General features: G+C 36.7%; 2 protein-coding genes across 2 annotated transcripts; one reads left to right on the top strand and one right to left on the bottom strand.

Annotated features, from left to right (window-relative positions):
- Positions 1–8,137: 8,137 nt before the first annotated feature.
- On the top strand, positions 8,138–9,809 carry LOC133803675 (uncharacterized protein At2g39795, mitochondrial). Its single transcript, XM_062241790.1, has 3 exons — positions 8,138–8,551; positions 8,791–9,116; positions 9,307–9,809. Exons 1-3 carry the CDS (start codon positions 8,303–8,305, stop codon positions 9,464–9,466), a joined length of 735 nt encoding a protein of 244 aa, XP_062097774.1. The 5' UTR covers positions 8,138–8,302; the 3' UTR covers positions 9,467–9,809.
- A 3,716-nt stretch (positions 9,810–13,525) lies between these two features.
- On the bottom strand, positions 13,526–14,974 carry LOC133804947 (zinc finger protein 3-like). The gene has a single exon (XM_062243056.1). The coding sequence runs from the start codon at positions 14,729–14,731 to the stop codon at positions 13,769–13,771; it is 963 nt and encodes a 320-aa protein (XP_062099040.1). The 5' UTR covers positions 14,732–14,974; the 3' UTR covers positions 13,526–13,768.
- Positions 14,975–16,281: the final 1,307 nt, after the last annotated feature.

Genomic DNA, 16,281 nt, shown 5'->3' with positions numbered 1-16,281 from the left:
AGCCGGTTCAGCAACTCGTCGATAGGGCAGACCAGGACGCGCTCTCAGGCGGGGGCAAACACTGGGACTGTCGGAAACAGACGACAGCGTAGAGTAAGCAGGCGATGAAGGATGTCGTCGACGATATCGGACATGCAAAGCTTATCAGTTCTTGAAATGGCTCGAGAGTGTAAAAATGTCAAATGAATGTCTGAGGAGTATTTATAAAGACCCGAATCCTGGCCTCTGATCCAATGGATGGAAATCTCCCCATCGAACGGTCCAAGATCATGCAGGGGAATTTATGAGCACTCTAAAGCTGGATCCTTGCCATCTCAGATCTAACATCCCAAGGGAGGCGAATGTCAAAGGTCGCCCCATCCGACAGTCCATGTTAGCACAGGAGCATTCATGAAGGACCCCCATGCGGATGGGACGCTTCGGGATCTGTGCTGACGCACTAGCCTAGGCCTAGCGACCCTTGAGGTGGCTAGGTGACTGTAACGCCCTGGATAGCCAAGACCACTACACTGTGTGTTTATAAAGTGCCAGACTTGCTAATCAAGTCATTAAAGTAAAAGCGTGTACTAAAATAGTAGAGGAACTAGGATTAAAAGTGTTTTGGTCTCAAAAGTACGTTTTCATTACTAAACATTGTTTACGAACATGGGATCCCAAAATTGACAGTTTAAAAGCCATTTACAAAAGTTACAACGTTTAGATACATCGACTGGCCATACTAAGGCAAAAGCGAGCTGTTAGGTAATCTCTGTCCTGACACACTCCTCGACCGTGGTGATCGAACGGCTGGCTATGTACATTACACCTCGGAGCTCTCCACCTCAGGCCTGGTCCAGCTTGCCCTTGCCCTTACCTGCACCACGAAGCACCCGTGAGCCAAGGCCCAGCAAGAAAACACAGAAACAACAGAGCATGAACAACCAATAATAAATCAATTACACATATAGCATCTCATCAACTCAAGTGTATCAACAGTCAAGTATTTCATAAATTAAGCATCTCTGCTCAAATACATAGTGCACAGACGATAACCAGGGCTAGCGCTCACAGGCAGCTCCCTCTGTTATCCTATTATTTCCGGTACTCAATGGCCAATTCGCGCCCCGTGCGCTAAACTCATGAACGGTACTCTTATACCGCTTATACGTGTCCCTTGGCGTAATACCAACGATGACACAATACAACTTTCGGGAGCACTTAGTCCCATTCACAACCATACATTCGGGTGCAGTTTTCTTACCTTTCAATTCACTGGTTTCCGATGCCACGTAGCCACAAGCACGGTCCTCTACTCCGAGCCTCTCCAAAGTCCTAATCACATAACAAATATAATATTCTTTGTCATTAATCAATCCAAGACTACCTTCCCGGAACCTAACCCATACTCTCGGAACCCCCAAATCCCTAAAACGACGCACCGAAGACATTCCCCGAACCCCCGGAGCAAAAGCTTAAAATTACAAATTCCAACATCCTGAAATTGGCCTAGCGCCGCGGCGCAGTCCTGTAAGGCCGCGGCGCCCAGAAAGTTTGAGCCGCGGCGCCCAGCAAGTCAGAAACCCCATCACGCCCAGAAACAGCCTTGAGCCGCGGCGCGCTAGAACAGCGCCGCGGCGCTCCTTCGCGAGCCCAGAATTCTGGGTTTTTTCCCCTGCGTTTTCCCCGAACCCAAATCACTCAAAATCATCCCAACTTCATACCCAAGCCCCAAAACTTATTTAAAACCCCACATAGACCAACCAACAACCTTTAAACACTATAACCCAACTCAACTACACATTTACCCACATAATTCACACCTAAATTCAGATTTAAACCATTGAACCAAAGCTTGAGAAATGTGTAAACCAGCCCCTTTAGATTCTTAAACCATAACAGCTACGAAAATTTAAACATGATACACTCTTACCTCAGTCAAGTACTCAGCTTGGATTCTCCCCAACTCTAGCTTCAAATCACCTTCTCCTTTTGATTACTCCAACTCTAAATTCATGCAAAACCAGCCACCAACTTGCTTCAATTCATATTCATCTCTAAAAATTCAGACTTGAAACTTAAACATATTATAGCCAAATCCTTACCTCTGAGTTTTCTTGGCCTAAGCTTGGTTGATAACCTCAATCACCCCCTTGATTCTCCTTCCAAGAGCTAGAGTTCAGCTTCTCCTTTCCTTCTTTCTTCTGTTATACTTCTAGGTCTCCAATATTCAGCATAAACCAACTCCCAAAGTGTTATACGTAAATGTTATTCCTTCAGCTCAAACTCATCTACTAACTGCCAAAATACCATTTTAACCCTCCATTAATATCACTTACTAACTAGACCTCAAGGGCTTATTTGTCCTTTCCCTAACTTTGCAATTCTACCACTTTCCCAATAAAACCTGTTACTCTCTATAGTTACTAACGGTTACGCAGGTTACCAAATCACCAGTTACCATTATCTAGTTTCCTAGGACCGTCTTGGCACGTGCATCACGTTTGTATCACAGCACCCACACAGTACAATTCACATATCATAATTATCACATAGTATAATTCACATAGTCATATAACATGCTTAAAATCATAATCATACATCTTAATCATAATAACCACACATAATTCCCATCTTGCCCTCCCGGCACACTAATCAAGGCCCTTAAGCCTTATTAGTGAATTTGGGTCGTTACAGTGACCTTTCGAGGTCGAGATCCATCCATGCAGGAGTCGCCTGGAGACACGTGTACCCCTGCCACGAAGCGGGACTTAGGTAAATGTACCCGGACACTGGTAAATGGTCCGGGCCCAGTATACGGCCAGCATCACTGCCCTTTGTCATGGGCCCACGATTCCTAGCAGGAACTAGGAAGGCAACCGTGGAATATCCAGGAACAAGGCAAGCCTCCACCTCGCGGACCCAGGCAAAGGCTTGGGGGGTAAATGTTATCCCCATTTCCTGCCGTGGGCCCGAGACAATGGTCCAGGCCCATGGCCTATTCGATTGGATAGGGGGCCTAGCCCAGGCCCGCGTAGCACGGGATTAACCAAGGGCGATGGCCCTAGTGTGATTCCGGACCCCGGATGGTGTCCGGGAGGATCGTCCATGACAGTTGCCCGGGGGGCGCATGGCCAGTTGGGGGTACAGTCCTGGAGTGCGCAACACGATCCCGGAGCCTGGTAAACGGTCTGGCCCTGTGGTAAACGAAGAGGGACTGAGGTAAGCGAACCCGGGCCATGTCCTTCAGGTTGGCAGGAAAGGCATCCGTGACCCTGAAGCCGCCCCATGACGCGTGGGGGTTGTCACTTTTCGCCTACTGACAAGTCCGCCTCGAGGTCGTGCGCCGCCGTTTCAGACCTGTGCTGTCACTACTCTGACTGGTCTTGTCATCTGGGTCTGCCTCGTAACTCGATATGTGCAGACCGAAAGCCCCCAATTTTTCGGGTGATATAGGCTTTAGGCTGCCCCGTGGGCTCTGGTTAATGTTCGTCTTTTATGTTTTTATCCTTGGTATTAGGCTTCCTGTAGAGAGGCCAATAATATTTGTATCTTTATTGGGCCCGGGTCAGCCCGGCCCAAGCCCAGTGTTCCTGTGAGCCTATAAATATGTGTGACAGAGCACTGGGGTAGGGGGCTTTTTGCTTGTGCCTAGTTATTCTGCTAAAACTTGTGGAAAACTCCATTGTAAAAAACTCTCTAAGCTCTAATACAACTGACTCATGGACTAAGGCTCATTAACGCCCCAACCACGTAAAAATCATGTTTGCATTTTCAAAATCCTTCCGTTTTAAGCTCTCTTATCTTTCATAATTATAGTTGCCGAAAAACTCGGTAAACAGTAACGTATTATTAACTACTTATGAGCATGTTTAAGTTTTCTTTCTGGGTCTTGGCTGACAGGTGCTATGTGGTGCAAGTAAGGGGAAAGGGAAGCTGGACTAGCCATGAGTTAGAAAGCTTAGGCGGCGACGTGTACATATGCGGCCATTTGACCACCACAGCCAAGGTTTCTCAGAGGAACTAGGGTCAAAACCTATTTTTTAGCTTAGGTCGGTGGGTTGTAACTTTTGAGTTGTAATTACCCTTTTCGAATCATAAACAACTTTGTAAATGTTTATTATGGGATCCCATATACAACTTAACGTTTAAATGAAATATCCATTCCTTTTGACCGAATTTTTTAACCATGGATCGTTAATCACATTTAGATGCACGTTTATGGCCAAATGACTCGTTTAGCGAGTTTAGCTCTATTTAAAATACACAGTGTAACAGTCTTGGCTAACCAGGGCGTTACAACTTGGTATCAGAGCGTGCCAAGGTTAAGGGTTCCTGAAGACAGGCTGGGGATGTACACTTGCCACTAAAGACAAGCTCGACTCAGGGTTTGGTAACTATTTATGTGGTTATGTGTTTAAATGCTTAAATAGGATATAAATGCCTTATCTGCCTGCTTTATTAGTGCAACGCCCTGGTTACCCCAGAACAGTTACGGTGAACGGTGAACCAGAAATTTGACCCGCTACCCGAGTCCTTTGGTTAAAAACGTGCATCTGAGTGTTATTAACAAGCTAAGGTGAAAAACCCCAACAAAAAGGAAAGAATATATTTTATTAAATACATAAAACTTTTCTTTGGCCCACAAAATCTTTTACAAGTTATTTACAACTCAAAAAGGTCATTACTGTTTCAAAATTACAAACCCGCCGACCTAAGCGGCAAAAATCGGGTAAACCCCCTAGTTCCTCTGAGAACTCCTTGGCTGTGGTGGTCAAGTGGCCGCATATGTACACATCACCACCTAAGCTCTCCACTCAAGGCTGGGTGAGCTTTTCTTTTCCTTTACCTGCACCATATAGCACCTATGAGCCAAGGCCCAGCAAGAAAACACAGTATTGAATATAAACATTGTCAACTGATTATCATTATAATCACACAGAGCCTATAGCTCTTAAACAGATGAGTGAATATCACTTGAGGTTCTGGTAAACCATAATGAGTGACTGACAAGCAAGTCACTAACTTAACCAGAAGAGTGGCTGCTGGGTAAGCCACTAGCCTTATACAGATGAGAGACTGATGGGTAAGTCTCTCACTTAACAGATGAGTGAGGGATGGGTAAGTCACACTAGCGCTTACAGTATTCATCGAACTTGAGGTCGGTCCGGCATTAATGCTCTTTGAGTCATTCAATGCAGATATCGATTAGATCTAATCTTTATTGGTTTGCGTTGAACACGCTAAGGCCGTTCCTGACTTATAAGTCAGCACTGTGTGACCAGTGCCCAGTACCACTGCCGAACTTGACTAATGAGTCACAGCTTCACAGTTGATACTGACACCTTTGCCAAATCTGACTAATTATTCAGTACCATTCACAAGTGAGCAAGATTTTCTAAGCATTCAATAATCAATTCATGTCCACATTTACACAATCAACATGCCTCAAGAATAACCATGCATGTCACATATGGGGTGCAGTTTTCTTACCTCTGATTCGAGCGAGAATGAATAAAAGAACGACCCTTGAGAACGATCTGACTTTTAGTCCTTTAGCGGTCACCTAGTCATAACCAAATAAGGGACACCATCAATAAAATGAACATCAAAGGTTCCCAAACCAAGATCTAGCCTCCGGGACATCAATCCAAACTAATCCAAGTAGTAGGAACAATCGCGAGGCCTAAAACTACGTTTCCGAGGTCAAAACACACAAACGAGCTCAACCCTACTCAAGGGCTGCGGCCCCCAGCCAACTCTGAAGCAAGTGTTGCGGCACCCTATACATAGGGTCGCGGCGCCCAGCAGGCACAGACTCGGCCACCTGCTTCTTCACGCTAGGGCTGCGGCACTCCAAGAACAGGGCCACGGCCGCCAACCTAGAACATGCTCAAACTCGGTTTTCAACTTCCCAAAGCCTCCAAAAACATGCCTAAACATTCCCAAATCATCAAATCAAAGTTCCCAAGCTTCCCAATGACCCAAAACCATCAAAACCCAAGGCTCAATCGAACCAAAAACTCAATGATTCACAAAATCCAATTCAAAGCTTAGAAACTCTAAAAAATCAAAACTTTAAACTTAGATTACCTTTGATTGGGTTGTTTTCCGTCAAATCCTTTAGTCAAGAAGCTTCTAATCTTTCCTAGGATCGCTATGCCTCGATCCTCACTTGATTTCGACTCCTAGAACTCGAGATTTCTTTGAAAAGGCTTCGAACGGCAAAACGAACTAACAGGAAAGAACGAGAGGTTTTTCTAATGTGCGTTCTATCTGATAAGCTACTTCAAGCTTAAGTAACCTCAAATAAAACCTAGTGCTCGGGGTCCCGAAAACACCCCCGGGGACATTATAGTCAAAATTTTCATAATTCCATCATGATCTCAATAACTCCCAATTTATCATCAAATAAACATTCCTATTACCCAATAATTGACCCGTTATAAGAAAATTGCTAATCCATTATATAGGACCGTCTCATGCCGAATAGCTCGACTATATCCCCATAATAATGGAATCTCATTCACAAATCATAATATGCACCCAAATTCACAAATATACCCTTAACGGGCCAAATTATCAAAACACCATAATATTCAAATGTGGACCCACATGCATGCATATAATATCATATCATAATATAATTCACATATACATGCATATTATCAATTAATGACATAATTAAGCAAGTATGGCCCTCCCAACCTACTAATCCCGCCATTAAACCACATCGGAGAATTCAGGGCATTACAACTATATTTATTAGATTTTAAATAATAAATACAATTTTACGATTTCATCCGATCGCATGTCAACATATAAATAGTTACAGCTCCAATCCTGCAACTAAAAAGTTGATGTTAGATATCACATCACCTCGCTCTCCATCCGCGCTCCATTGAAGATATTTATAAAGAATTTAAGTAATAGTCTTTATTTGTATTTTAGATTTTAACAAGGAAAATTTTACGAGGAAAAATAGTAAAGAAATAATAAAGGAAAAAAATTTCTTGAAAATTTAAGCAAAAAGTTTTCTTAATGTTTTCTTATTTTGAACATATTTATGAAAATAAAATTGATTTTAATTTTTTTTTTGGGTAATTGGCAATTAAAGTTTTTATTCTTCTACAAATGTAACATTTATGTCTCTGATCTTTTTTTTTTTGTGGCAAAATTCCCTTTCGTTATACAATTGGTGTACATTTTCCTCTAACCATTAACAATCCATTAAAATGGGGACTCGACATAAATGTTAGTAACTATTGCTGCCAAAAAAGAAAAGAACGGAGACTTAAATGCTACAATTTTGAAAAAATGAGGACTTTAGCCGCCAATTTATCTATAATTAATTTTTCTTTTCAAGAAGATCAAATACTTGACATATAAATTTTTTTATTTCTCATATTGACTATCCTAGACAAATTGTTGTTTTGCAACTGTATACTTCCATATTATTTTTTTTTAATTAGAAAGTTTAGACAAAATAATTGAAATACTTTGAATAAGTACCACAAAATATTTTATATATTTATTATTTTTTTTACATTATTTAAATATTATATCTTTAAAAAATTAATAAAAAAGAATAAAACATTAGTAAATTTGTAGAGAGAGAAAGAAAATTGAATAAAAATGAATAAAAATGTTTAAAGAATAAATGTAGAGAATAAAATTATTAAGGGGCTATTATGAGTGCTATTATTTATACCCAAAGTTGTTCATTTTAACATTGATAATTTAGATTAGAACTATGATATAATTTTGGGATTATGTACTCCTATTGTAGTGAAAAGTTGATTTACAATTGATTTGGTGTAGGATTATACAATGACAAAATAGAATATAATAAATAAATAGCAAAAAGTAACTAGCTCATTATTATTTTGAAAACCTTAAAGGCTTGAAACTTGAGCTTAGGATTATTTTTATATGTTAATTATAGAGTATTTAATTTTCTTGAAAGAAAAAATAATTATAACAAAATTGGTGGCCAAAAACTATGTTTTTTTTTTTTTAAATTATAGCATTTAAGTCTTCGATATTTTATTTTTTAACATCAATAGTTCTTAATATTTATGCTAACGGATTGTTAATGGTTTATAACCAAAGAAATGAGAATTTAGCCTACAAATTTTTTTTTAACACCCTAAAATTTTCAAGATGCAGAAGAAGAATTAGGGTCGGGTTGCCGCTGACACTTTCGACCCGATTTTTTTATCTGTTTACTTCTTGACAATAACAGAAAACCTAAATCCCAAATCCTTAAACCCTTTCCTTACCACAATCGCAAGCTCCAACCAGAAAAAAAAAAATCGCAGCTTTAATGGGTTGTTTAATCCGAGCTTCTCAAAACGTGATTCGCCTTCGTTCTTCTCATTCTCCTTCCTCTTCACCCACAATCCAATTGTATAGCTTTCTTCACCACTCCACTCTTCCTCTCCTTTCGCCAAAACCTACATCAACCCGTACGGGCATATCAGAGTCTCTTCCTAGATCTCCCATCGATGCTAACATCGTTAGAATCCTCCGCAACGAGATCCAGTACCAACCCGGGTACGCTCCTATACATGAGGTTAGTTCTCATTTTATTAGCTTTACTATAAAATGCTGTAATGGAGAAAAACGACAACAAAGAAGTGATCCTCTCCCAAAAGGAAAACATTCTAGTGTCGCTTGAAAATTCGAAGAAAGTTGAGTATTGAGTAGTTTTAGATGGTGGTTGATCAAGATTTTTATTAATCATAAATGGGATTTGCATGTTTTGCTTTGGTATTCATTAAAAACTTTATTTGTACTGGCATTTATATGTAGCCTGCTACGAAATTCAAATCATTTACGGTACAAGATCGACCGGGTGAGCAATGGATTACAATGAGAGGAAAATTTGGTGATGATGAAGAAGTTAAGATTGAAGTTACCATGTTTGATGGCTATGAACTTTGTCCCAAGCATGACGGTGATGGGGAAGATGTGATTTTACGCCTCAGTGTACTTGTTGGTATTTCTAAAGGAGATAGTTCTGATGATTTGGAGTTCGTATGTTCAGCATGGCCTGACAATTTTGAAGTTCGGCATGTTTATTCACTTCCCCGTGATCGGAAGCTAGCTAGGCTGCCTTATTTGGGACCGGATATCAGGTGTGTTTCTCCTTCCTTTTCATTTCTGTTGTGTTGATTACCATACATAATCTCTGATTGGTTTAAATTTTGAAGAAAAAAAAAACTCAAAATCCATGGTTATAATCATAAATAAAACAAATGCATCTTTGTGGTGTAATGTGGACCTGGGTTTCTTAGTTACTTTGCTGGTTTATGTTTTTCATATCAGGGGATTAAATAAGAATTTTCAGAAGACATTTCGAAACTACTTAGGAGCGAGGGGAATTGATGATGAGCTTTCTTTTTTCTTACATGATTATATGATGAACAAAGATAGGATTGAACTTGTACAATGGTTGACAACTGTTAAGTCTTATGTAGAAAAATAAGGTGAAAAACTTTGACTGTCATATGTGAGATCTCTTAATAATTTTCAATAATGTCAATGATTGAGAACAATTTTGAACGCTTAAATACATGTTTTCTAAGGAAGCATAAATACATGTTATTACACATGTAAGCATCGGTTAGAATACACGACAGCCATTTAAGAATGAAATATCAGTTTCTAATTAGCAAATTTGTACACTGTTACTGCAAGAAAGTTTAAGAGAAACAGACTATTTTGTAAGTTTAGGCTGTTTAGCCTCTGTATCTGTGCTTTACCTTGTATACTTTTGACATATGTAATTTTGAGCGGTAGAAATATGTATTTTTGTGAGTCTACGTTCATATTATTTTTCTCATACATTGTCAAACAGAAGGGTAAATTAATGTTGGGTACAGGAGTCTTGCATGTAGAGTCCTACTACTTTGGCATAGTTACTCAGCCGTTTGGTCTCTCAAACTATTATTTGTTGATGTACTTGAATTTCTGTATTATGATTGTCTGTTTAGCTTTCACCTTTAGAGTACCACTTCTATCTTATTGTCGGAGTTGGTTTCTTTTCGGCCATTATGCTAAACCTCAGAAGACAACTATTCTGTCATTAGGGGTGAATATGGACAACTACGATGAACAACAGCTTAGTCATTTTATTCATCTTAAGTTTACCGACACATGGGTGGTTTAGATGTTTTCTCTATGTACCAACCTAATTATATATATCTTACTTTTTGGATTATTGGTTAAGTTGGAGTTTACCCTTTGCTTTTGGCTGTTGGATCTTTCGTGGACCCAATATTCACAACGTGAAAATGGTCATTACAACCTTGTAATATAACTTTATGAAAAGATGCTTAGCTATGCTTTTCCCCTTGCAATGTGACAATCAGTGCTCTTATTTACCCCTAAATCAATACGACATGAAAAGTTGTTGTATGGGCTAGCCGACACATATAAAGACACGAAAACATACACATTTAAATTGATATTTGATGGATATCTACGACAGTTGAGATTTTTTGGCTGTACTTAATTGTTTTTTCGCTGCCATAATTTCTCTGCATTAGAAATTCATGTCTGCTATGATGATTCTCACTACAACGTCTTCTGGTATCTTTCAAGGGTTAGGAGTTAGGACGACATGTATCATATGGTCTCAGTTCCATGAGAAAATTATAATGTTTTTTTTTTGGTTGTTTTCTTGGTTTCTGATAGTAAGCTGTTTGACAAGTTCAGAAGTATCTTCACTGTTGTTCTGTGGCAGATTGCTTTGGTTTTTATATTAGTTTTATCAAAGTTTGAAGGAAAAATACTAGTTTGGTTCTTATGACGGCCTATTTTACAAAATAGATCGTAATAGTATCTTGAACCAAAGTTTGCTCAAAATATTTTTAAATATGATTACAATAACCATATTATGAATTAAATAATTAAAAATAGATTTTAAAACAGAATATAAATAAAATTAATTTCAAAATAAAAAATATTTATCTAAAAATTAAAATAGTATTTTCTCCTCTCTCGCCTCCCTTTCTTCACTCTCTACCTAGTCATCTCTTCCTTTCCCTTTCACGTGAAGTTGAGGATGCCCAGCCATTAACAAAATCCGAAATACGCAAGCCGTTGTTCAAAGCCTGTTGTCCTTCATTCTCGTCATATGCAACTGAATTCGACCAAAAGAGAGAAACAAAGTAACCATATATGGGTTGAAGACTTCGTCATAGTCCACCCCCATCACAGATCTGGAAAGTTGTGACTCTTCATCGGATCTCGGTTGCTCATCTTTGGGGGCGTGTTCATTGAAATTGGGTTTTCCAATCTTCAACGACGTCTTCACTGGATCTAGGCTTCCGAGCAAAACGTCTTTGTCGAAGGGCAGAGATCCAAGCTTCCAGGCTTTAGTAGTGGGATTGAAGCTTCTAGGCTTGAGGGTCTGTGAGAGAGGACGAGGAGGAACTCAGGTTCAAGAATTCGGGTTGAGGGTGAAGCAAATTCAATGGATTTTTGTATTGAAATCTTATTTTTGGTGATATATTTAATTTTTTATTTGATTTTGAGGTATGATGATGATGAAATCTGATTTTAGGTTTTTGTTTGATGTTAATTTATAATGATGAAATGTGATATAAATTAATTTTGTTTGTTTTAATTTTTGGATTTTTGGGGTTTCTATTTTTGGTTTTTTACCTTGAATACAATGGAAGAACAAATCAAGAAGAAAAATTGTTTAACTCTGTATTGATTATATCTAGGTTTGATGGTGACGAAAAACATGAGTTGTGAGTGTTATGTATGATTATAGATTGTAGGAATATGAAATCATGATGTTGTGATTTTGATTTTATTGATGTTATGAGTTTTATGATTATGGATGAACAAGAATTTGGGGATGAACATGGAGGCAAATAAATGAAAAAAGTTTGAATTTTGTATTTATTTTTTGTTTAGGATTAGTTTTATTTTACTAAAATCGAGTGCAAGGTCTAAATTGATCTATTTTCCCGAATATAGAATCCAAAATATTATTTAACAAAATATGAGGATGAAATTAGTATTTTATAACATTTTGGTCAAAAACCATTGACCACTGACTGGTGAAGTAAATTGTTGCCAAATTGAACTGCAATTCCCAATTTTCTAACCGTTGATCAGTTTGGGTCGACCGTTTATAAGAAACTTGAAACTGGTCAATGATAGATAATAGAATGACTGACTTTCTTTATCAAAAACAAAATCACATGTAGGGTCTTTACTTTATTCTAATCCACACCTTTTCTGGGGCTGAAGAGGCACATATCGAACCTTTAGCTTTCATTTATGTTTCACAATATTGTTTGTTTTCACCACAAGGGGTTTCATAACTTTTATTCGTACGATATTTTCAAAGTTTATTTATTTATTTATTTTTTTGCTCTCTTTTTATTTTATTTTTAAGCCATAGAAAAATATATATACATATAAATATTAAAAGATAATTGAACTTTTTTTTTTCTTTTCTTTTCTTTCTACATATAATTTACAAGTGTTGGAACATAATATAATAAAATATTAAAAATGTGATGCATTGTATCTTAAATTATATCAACCAATATAGGACTGAATCTTTGATTAGATCTTAAAATCACTTGATGACAGTGACACAGTGCACGCTCCTCGGAAGAGGACAAAGATAGTAGTACTTAAAAGTAGATAATAGTTCGAGGCCTTAAACAATAAAACACACTCATTCATTTGTGGACAAACTCAATAATCTACTTTCTTATTCACAACACATACGTTACTCATTGTTTATTTATATTTTTAAACAAATTTCTTACACACATATTTTTTTTTTTTATATATATATATATACACATTTATATGATTATGGATCTTCTTCTTCATGTTTTAGTTTTGGCGTTTATCTAATTTATACGAGATTTGAAAGGTAGTCCTTGTCAGCGATGTGAAAAATGAACATAAAAATCTCTTGTTCTGTCTTTGGGGTTAAATATATATGACTAAATTTTATACAATGATGGCGGTGCTTACTCAGCATCCAATGGATTCTAATAATACAATCATAAACATATATAATTAATATTTAATAAGGCACTAATATTAGGTAACTAAACATGTATATGTTAATCTAAAAAAACAGAAAGAAAAAATAAAATTTAGAGGAGTGACCGAAAGTACTTTGCTATGATTTTAAAGTTGGAAAATTGTAACATAAGGACGCGTATAGTTGAGATCCTTTAATATCAAGTTGACATTGAAATATTCACTTCCAAAAATAATGATAATTGTGAAGAAAATAATGTTACTGGTTGATTCCTTAAATTGAAGAGAGTTCAGATCATAATTAATGGTTCTACTAAATATATAATAATATGAAGGTCACATTTGCATTCGCCAGTTACTGACCATCATATAATTAACATTCTCAAGTTCAATAATGAAAAATAACTGTGTTGATTAAAGATGAAGTAGCAACTATTTGAATTATAATTATGTAAACAAAACCACAAAACAGAGTTGTATATCTCTAAACTTAAAAAAATTGAGACGACGACGACGACGATGATGATGAACATACACGACTACAGTCCAATTGTCTAATATATTTCCAAGACCAAAATATACATAATCTCATTATTGTAGAAAAGAAAATGAAAATTAAATTCAAAACAAATCTGAATTTAACAAAATTAGAAAAACAAATAAAGACTACTCGGAAATAATTATAGCCTAAGGATATGGATGAAGAAAAATAATTTTGTACTAGTCGATAAAACATATATATATATATATATATTATAAATTATTAAAGCTTGAGAGACAAGTCAAGCTTTTTGATCTCCTCATTCCGATGATGATCGTGAACAGTAACAGTGGTATCAGCTGCACACCAGTATCTTGATCCATTGATAAGTAGTCTCTGATCAAGCCCAGTTTGAGAGTTATTATTGGAACCGCTCATATCAAATCTGCCGGCACTAGCCTTGGACGACAACCCATTTGTTGTCGTATGCTTCCCAATCGTTGGTTGCTGATCGAAACTATGAGGAGGCAACTTAGACGACAAGCTTCCAAAATGTCCATAGTACATAATATTATTGTGATTATTACTATTATTGGGCTTGTGAATCATGGAATGAGCTTGAATCCCAAGAGACCTATTACTGTATATATTATTATTAGCCCCATGAAGAGGAAGAGAAGCCATACTTGACCAGTGTCTGCTACGACTGAAGAAAGGGTGGTGGTGACCACCGAACACTGCTGCGGCCGCCATTATGTGATGATGATCGTTGCTATTCCCATATAGCCTCTGTCCTGACTTTTTGGCTAGAGTCCTTTCTCTCTTGTGGGCATTTTGGTGTCCGCCCAGCGCTTGTGAGCTGTAGAATTTTCTTTGACAGTAGTTACATGAGAAGACTCTGCCAGGCTCAGTCGTCGTCGTCGTCGCCGCCAAGGAACCGATGAGGTTTAGCTCTTGATCATTTTGATGATTATTATCATCGATTAAACCATCATCATTAGCCATGGTGGAGCTAATTTGATCAGTAGTACCTGTGAGATTTAGATCTAAAGAGAGTTTATTATTATTATTACCAGACTTATTGTTGGCCATGAACATCCCCTGATGATGATGATGATGATGATGATGATGATCTTTATTATTTCCTTGATCGTGACCGTGATCATCACGATTACCATGTTCGAACTCTGTGGTTTGACATGAAGACAGATCGTTAGTTCTTGAAGTAGTTGTTGGTTGATCCATTGGATTGGAGAGATCAAATAAGGCTATTTTTTCTTTCTTTCTTTCTATCTCTTTTAAGAAAAAGTTGACTGATGGGGAAGTTGTAGTGTTGGGATAAGTACTAGTTTGTGCTATTTATGGATAAGAACAGATTCACTCACATTGAGTGTCCTAAAAATAGGAGAACACAACACAAGTTACACAACATTTGATGACGTTTATAGGCTCTGTACTAAGTTTTTTTCTTTTTCTTTTTTCTTTTCTTTCTGGGGTCTATAGTACTTGGAAACCAATATATATATATATATAAATATATGGGTTGCTAGCAAATCAAACCTGCGGGCTCTTCTCCTGATTTAATTAAATATGATTAGAACTGTATATCACTCAGTAGTACTATATCATGTCAAATTAGTGGATCGATAAGTCATTATTAATATCTCATCTATTTAATAAAAGGGGATATCTAGTTTTAGGTTATAATTTTTTAGTAGTTGATCAGTGTGTATAGTGGATATTATTTATGAAGAATTGAAAACTGACAAGCCACCTATAAGTATTTTCTAATTTTTGTTTTAAAATTTGACTAATTAATCGACGCTTTTTTACAATTGAATGTCAGAAAAGTAGAGTCTAAATAAATTATACCATCATTCATTTGAAACGTTACTATGAGAATAATTGTACTAATGTTATATATACTAAAAGCGAGGACGATATATAACATATTAGTATCAAATTCGATACCAATTCATTGTAGTCTATAAAATAAAAGGACCTTGGAAGACCAAAAAGAGTATTGACAAAAGCAGTGCAATGTACTTGTTTCCAAGTCATCTTTCCATGTACTTTTTTGTATCTTATATGAACAACAAAAACATGTATATTACAAAAAATACAGAAAATCAGGTATCACCTACTTTTTCAATAAATAGACCGGTGAAAATATACATATATATGCATCTAAAACTAATGAATTGATTATCACGGTTCCAATTTGTATTAAACTTGCTGAAAATTTAAATAATTAATAAAATGATATTTTTTTTTTTTAAAAAAAAGAAAAAAGAAAGAAAGAAAAGAGTTCGTATTTCACGAAGTATTCATAAGCCTAGATACATTAATTATTGATCATAGATGTTTGTCAGTGTCTTGTTCTTTATGTAATTTATTGACACGAATTAATACAAGTACACTAAAGTATACTTATAATAATGCCAATAACTAAGGTATATATTATATATACATATACCTATATATATATGTGTGTAATATAATTAGCTAGGTAGTAGGGGGTAGCTATTACAATTATACACCTAATAAGCTAGGTATATTTTATGTAATTATTTGGCATAATAGTGGGACCCTAGAAAATGGCCGACAAAGTAAAAGAAGAAGCTAATGTGGGAGTCCCTCATTGCTATGATAGTGGCATATTGATGTAATATAATTGTTTAAAACGAATTTGAATCGCCAAAGCTAACCTGCTCAGATAAGTATAATCTTAGTTTTGGGATTAAATAATTAGGAGAGTGGCATAAAAGTCGTTTTTTAGGCGATTTCTTTGAACT

Source organism: Humulus lupulus, chromosome X, assembly GCF_963169125.1.
Source record: "Humulus lupulus chromosome X, drHumLupu1.1, whole genome shotgun sequence".
NCBI lineage: Eukaryota > Viridiplantae > Streptophyta > Magnoliopsida > Rosales > Cannabaceae > Humulus > Humulus lupulus.
Note: the sequence above shows the minus strand (reverse complement) of the source record. Positions and strands in the feature narration are given on the sequence as shown.